We start from the raw sequence: 6,876 nt of genomic DNA, 5'->3' as shown, positions 1-6,876 counted from the left end.
TGCATGTTTATCCCTGTATGGTTCTCTTTTGCAGGGTATTTACAGTCCAGAGAGAGGAATGTGCACCCTACCTAAAAAAAGGACTAACCATCTGAATACATCTGTGAGATCCTCTCCGATTAACACATTCTATTTTAACACTGATTTTATTTCATTCTACAAACTCCAGAAACTTACTGGGGCTACTAATGAAGCATTTTAAGTATAAATAAGTAGAGTATTGTGCCCAAATAGTGAGGAAGGCAGGTGCCCTTAGGGTTGCCATAGCCCCAGTACCCACTGCAGAGTGGAGTAGGACCAGAAAGTGGTCTGGGCATCATCACTTCTAGAGCCGTGTTGTCTGCTGGAACTATAATGTCTTCTAAGAGCTGCTGAAGTCAAGAGGTTAAACATTTTATTTTCTAATTTGCACCGAGGAAGGAAAGTCCTGAGGACACCTCAGTTTCTTATTAACAGATATCAGAAGGAAAGGGAAATTCATCATTAGTCTCTCAATGGATTTCTAGTGATACACTTGTGATTTTGTAAGTTTTAGTTTATGGGGAAGATACTTCTGCTCATTACAAACCAAAAGGATTTTGATAATCAGGGATAACTAAGAAAGTAAAAATTTTGATGAAGACTTTGTAGATAAACTGCAAATAGGTGGCTGTGCCTTGATGTTAGGTGTTGGAACACATAATAAAAGGGTTTGGGAAATGCTGTTTTTGTTGACTTGTGACAAGTTCCAAATGCATAGAGCCTTGCTTTTTCCAATTATTAGCAAGACATTCTCCCAAAAGCGTGCAGTGCTGTTGACCAAGTCGTTCTTTATATTAAGGACTTGGTTTATTCATCCAATGGTTAAGCAAATTTATAAAAGTAATTCAAACCAATACCATGTGTATTATATTGCTCCTTTTTTGATTAGCCTTGATGGTAGTGAAGCCCTTATTGCTCAACTGGTACTGATTAAAAGAAAATCACTTCCAAAAGCCATATATATATATATATACACACAAATGTATATATGCAAATATATTTGGGTACTTGTAAGGAATTAGTAGTTAGTAATTGGTTTAATAAGGAAAATAAAATATTAAGGAACTGTAAATCTAGTTTCTTAAAAGCTAAACATTATTTCAATTAATTTAATCTTTTTAAAAACCATGAAAAATATATCTATACTTCCAAGTTGATAGAGAAAACTTTCAAATTAATTACTTGTACTCTCATCAGCTTGTCTTTTTTTTTTGATGAAGTATTACAAAACAGCACTTTGCCAACTGGTGGGATTAGATTTAAACACTCCACATCTTTACTCAGATAAGCACTCAATATCATCACCCCCCCAAACAAACAGGCCTTTAGTGCCATCAGGAAACTAGCAGGGCACTTGGCATGAAAAACAAACCCACGTTTTTAATTATATTTTACAAAATCTATATTTTAATAATGTATACACAGTTTTAAAAATACAGAGCACTCACGCCCATGTACTCTACCAAAAAAAAGAAGAAAACTTTCTACTACTTCATGCATGCACACACAATGCACTAAGCATAACTGCATTTACAAGACAGGAAGGCAGCTCTCTATTAAGTATACACAAGTAATAGATACTGTAACTTCACCCTAACAGGACAAACTTACAAAGTTTAAGAAAGTGAGGGCTAAACCTGCAGTATAACCTAATCCTATTTTTCTTAAGATTGTTTTCTCTCAAGGTAGTCCAGAAAAGGGGGAGGGGGCATTACTTTCAGCAATCAAAACCATTCCAAGATCCATTAATGAAATCTACAACATACTAAGGAGGAATAAAAGAAAAGCAATAAAGTCATTGCGTCCCTAGGACTGGGAATGCGAATAAAAGTAACCTGGAAATTTGCTAATTTTATTCTAAGAATGCATCCTACGCCACCGATAACCCGACCAGCTACTTGGGGGAAGGTTACGGCTCCAGAGCGCGGATCACTGGGCGTCTCATTCCGGCAGGGTCGCGCGTCCTAACTGGCCATCTGGAAGGGCTCGGGCTGGAAGCCGAAGAGCCTTTGGCCGTAGGGCTCGCTCTCGCCCGGCAGCTTCGCGCCCGCGAACGGAAGGTAGTGGTCTCGGCCGAAGTGCTCACAGTGGAGATTGACCCAGTCCCGCTCGGAGCCGAATCGCTCTGCCTCGGCCAGGATGCGGGTCAGAGCCATGATGTAGCTCAGCGCCATCTGCAGGGTCTCGTACTTGGACAGTTTTTTATCCTGGCCCCATTGGGGTACCACCCTGCGCAGACGGTCGAAAGCCGTGTTGAGCCCCTGCATGCGGCGACGCTCGCGCGCGTTGGCCGCTAGGCGCCTGCGCGCCGCGCTCTCCAGCCGCCCCTCCCCGGCGCACGTGCCCGCGCACTCGGCGCCGCCCACGCACGGGGGCGCGGCACGCGCTCCCGCCGCCGGGTTGCTGGGCTTGCAGGACTTCATCCCCCGCTGGACAGAGGGAGGCGCCGAGCTCTCTGGTCTGCTCAGGACCTGTGCGTGGGCTGGTGTATGGAGACGCTCTGCAACTTGGCTCTTCGTAGCAAATAAGTCATGCACAAAGCAACCGTGTGGAATCGAAGTTTGTAGTGGGAGTGCGGGGCCCCGCCCTCTGTCCTATTGGATAACCAGATTGATGTCTCTTCACTTGCCAAAGTTTAGGGGAAATTGAGATGTGGAAGCGAAAGTCATTTTCCCAACGTGAAGTTGAAAAAGAGAAGGGAACTTTCCTGCAGCAGAATTGGTGTCGCTGGTTCGGGAAATGTCTTTCAAGTCCTCTGGGAAAGCCCGAGACTTCTTTTCTGGAAGACAAAATCTTTCCCCAAGCTCAGAGAAGAAAGGAGCGCTTCTTCTGCAGTAGCTGTCGGGGAGTGCTGGATGAATCTTTGAAGGAGGAGAATTTATAGCAGAGGGCTGAAGGAGGCAAACAGGTGGTGGCAGGTGGGCGGGCGTCCCTCGGCTTCCATCTCAGCACCTTCCTACCCTGGGAACTGCAGGGGGGAAGGGGGACGACGCACGGCAAAATCCTGACATTACAGCCTTCGTCTGTTGGAAGTTTCTCCAAAGCTATGTCCAACACTAACACACCATCTGGAGTGGCCGGGCTGTCCCCAAAACAATAGCAAGGTGGGGGTGGGCGGATGGCTTGGTTCATCCTTTCCCATATCAGCGAGCAGCTTACATTACCAAAAACTGAACCAAGGTTTTTAAATTACTAGAAATCACTTGTGTGAATATGTTGGTCTTGAAAATTTAAGATATTTAGACGTTTAGTGTCAGAAAATTTCGCTTTGTCAAGATGTGTGGCAATTTTGCACAATGCTGATTGAATGTATTCAACTGAGTATATTCATTTTATTTTAGCTATTAAGCAAGTTGGGACAAACTAGCAGGTCCTAATATTATTTCAGACCTGAAATTTTACTGTGCAAATAATTTGGCTGTTTTCTGCAGAATAATTTATTACAGCATATTAAAAGATATTGATATGCTCACAGATACAGAAAACAAACTTATGGTTACCAAAGGGGATCGGGTGGGGGATAAATTAGGAGTTTTGGATTAACATATACACCCTCCTATAATATAAAATAGATAAACAAGGACCTACTGTATAGCACAGGGAACTATATTCAATATTTTGTAGTAACCTATAATGGAAAAAAATCTGAAAAAGAATGTATATATAAACTGAATCACTTTGCTGTACACCTGAAACTAACACAACATTGTAAATTAACTATAGTTCAATTTTAAAAATGGTTTGAAAAAGATATTAATGTGGATGTAAAAGATGTATATTATCCTACTATATAATTGGATTGCATGAGCTTGGATACTCAGGCAAATTTAGAATTTATACCAAATTCCCCCTGACACCAGTTTATAAATGTTTTCGGGACATATATTGAGATGATAATCACTTAATTATTTAATTTGACTTTTAAATCTAATAAAACTAATCATAATGTGCATACATTGCAAAATGGAAATTTCTAAGTGATATGTGAGGTTTTAAAAAATAATTCCTAATGGAAGACTTTTTCCCCCACCTCATAAAGCTATAAATTTGTCATACTACTTGGATGTTTCAGTTGTGTCAGCTGTCCTCAGGAACAATAATGAAGCATGATTTCTACTATTGATAGTGATGTGCTGATTTATAGAGAAACCATTAACTTGATTCTCTTATCTCAGCTTCTTTCTAGCTCTTAAGGAAGAGTAAGGTGGCAAAGAAACCAGTTCCAAATAGATTCAAGCCAGAATCATTTCTGGATTCTTTACTAAGACCAAGTTTGTTCTTTCTCCTTTTGAAATATGGATTATGTAGGCATTATTCTCGGATATTTTTGTTTAATTAAATTATCAACAAGCTCCCACAAATCAGGAGGCTTTTAACTGTGTCTTACTTCCCTTACCATTGCTTGAGACTAAAACCCCATTGTGACTGCCCTGACTCCAAGTCCTGTCTTCCCATAAATAGTTGATTACTCCCCAGCTGAAGCAATGACAATGAAATGAAGTTGAGTAACATGAAGACAATAGAATGTAATTGGACGTTAATGATCTCCAGCATGACAGATGTTGAACACAGAATTTTGCATGGAGACACTCAGCTCTAGTACTCTGATTCTTAACAGCCTTGGTCAGGAACAGCAGTCCTATGACAGGAGAGACTATGTTTAGTCATCAAAATGTCAAATACATTTTTGTGAGTTTTCATGGAAATCAGCCCTACTAATGCTATTATTTCTCATGTTCATTTATCTCATCTGTTTCCCCCAAGGAGCCTCCTCTGTGCTACCCTTTGGAATGTTTCCCTAAAAAACATACTGTTCTGGACACTATTGACCAAAGTGCTAATGAGATGCATGATTTTGCAGGCCATGTATTCAGGGTTGGTGAGATTATAGCCTGTGCACCAAGAGAATTGTAAACACAACTTGAAGAGAAAAAGGAAGCCCAGCAGTGTGCACACCACACAGCTATATTAGAACAAACTAGCAGATATCTGTGACATGAAATTGATCCAAGGATAGACAGTATTGCTGCAATAAAGGGCCTTAGAAGGTATATAGTAATTCATTGCCCAAATGTATTCTGAAGGACAATTTATTAGTACTACAAAGATGCTTCTGGGGGAAAAGGATTCCACTGTCAAGTAAATTTGGGAAGCACATCTGCTATCTCCTGCTTAGAGTCATGAAGCAAAATTGGTATAGTAAAGTTTCTGAGAAGTCCTGGAGTAAAGAAACCTTCTGACTCCAGAGTTTCCTAGACCTTCTCGAACACAGAACCCTTTCTTCCTAGAAAGGTCTTTTAACAAAGTTCCTTGGAATACATGTTTCCAAACCTGCTCTAATACCTTCCATTTATTTTATAGAGGAGGAGACTGAGATCCAGAGACTAAACATTAGATTCAAAGGCACTGAGCAACTTAGTGACTGAATTAAGAAGTCAAATGTCCTGTAGCCTCTAATTTTAGAAGTTTTAAAATTGAGATCACTTAATACAAGCCCCTCAGTTTATACTGGGGCAGCTGAGATCCACTAATGACTTCCCAAAGTCAGCAGAATCACTAGTAAAAGTTTCAGGAATAGAATCAGAAATTTTGTGCTTAAAGGACAGTGTCATTTATTTCATAACCCTAGTGTCTAGCACAGTGCATAGAAAATAACAAGTAACAAACAACCCAGCCTGAGTGGCTGAAAAAAATGTTATGTAAATGATAGATAAATGCCAATCAGAATGCGTGTATTGCCAGTGAATAACCTTTACAAATAATTTACATTCCCTCACTTTGTAAAGAACACACATTAGATCCACATTTTGAATGCAGAATTGATACTTTCTTATCAAGAAACACATCTATAGCCATTTGAGCCATAAGAATTTGCATGTCAGACTAATTTCTACCATGTTTCTATACTGAGGGCATGATCCTACCAGGTGAATTGGCAGTTACTATATGTCTAGGGTTGGCCAGAAATCAAAACTGGCAGATGGAGATGGGAGAGAGTGGAAGATAGAAAGAGCTTACACCTGTAGGAGCAGAAAAGTAGGAGAAACATTATTTTAGCGGTAAAAGATCAATGGCTGGAAATTACTACATTAAATGGATAGACTAGGTTAAAGGGTAAACATCTTAATTATCCAAAACTATAATTTTCTAAATAAAAACTCTCCAAAGAAACACACAATTAAAAGAGAGGAGAACACTTGTTCATTCTGAATTTGCAAAAAAATATGGAATATGAGGAATGGGGTTTGCTTCTGGAGAGCATGGCAATTGGGGGACTCTGAGTACCTGAAAGACATCAGAGGTGAGCCAGCAAAAGACAAAGGAACAATGAAGCTGAGTTCCACTTATATTTCATTAAAGACCAGAAGTGCAAGGTCTTAAACATTCTTGTGATTTTATAACGTGCTACGTAGTTACCAAGTGGAGAAAAAACTACAAAAGGATTTAAGTGTTTAGAGAAAGGAAGGGAGAGGCAAAGTCTGGCATCTCTGTTGCCTGCCCCTCAATGATCCAGGGAAGAGAAAACCCAGTGGAGGGAAGAAACTAAGAAGCGACAGAGACTAACAATGGGGCCAAGAGAGAGATGAAAAAGATGGGAGGCCCTGTCCTAGGCCCCAGAAATGATCTCTCACCTCCAGAAAATACGGGCTCACTAAAGGGCCCCAGCTGATTCTCCAACCCCCAGCACATGCTGCTTGAGAATTCCGGCTTGGGAGTCTGATTTAGCTTCTAGTGCCAAGAGCCAGAATGACTTGTAGGGTTTGGACTCTGGGTGGTAGATCTTAGCCTCCTCTTAGTGTCTGGGCTGAGCAGCATCTTTGAAGTCAGTTTTGAATCCTGGATCTCTTTTCAACT

The 6,876-nt window shown here is 40.6% G+C and overlaps 1 protein-coding gene across 1 annotated transcript; it reads right to left on the bottom strand.

The window, feature by feature from the left end:
* Window positions 1-1,985: 1,985 nt before the first annotated feature.
* On the bottom strand, window positions 1,986-3,659 carry ATOH7 (atonal bHLH transcription factor 7; the record flags this gene model as incomplete). Its single annotated transcript, XM_082853854.1, has 1 exon — window positions 1,986-3,659. Exon 1 carries the CDS (start codon window positions 2,442-2,444, stop codon window positions 1,986-1,988), a length of 459 nt encoding a protein of 152 aa, XP_082709980.1. The 5' UTR covers window positions 2,445-3,659.
* Between the last annotated feature and the right edge of the window lie 3,217 nt (window positions 3,660-6,876).

The sequence above is a fragment of the Leucopleurus acutus genome (assembly GCF_964270905.1).
Source record: "Leucopleurus acutus genome assembly, chromosome: 14".
Lineage (NCBI taxonomy): Eukaryota > Metazoa > Chordata > Mammalia > Artiodactyla > Delphinidae > Leucopleurus > Leucopleurus acutus.
Note: the sequence above shows the minus strand (reverse complement) of the source record. Positions and strands in the feature narration are given on the sequence as shown.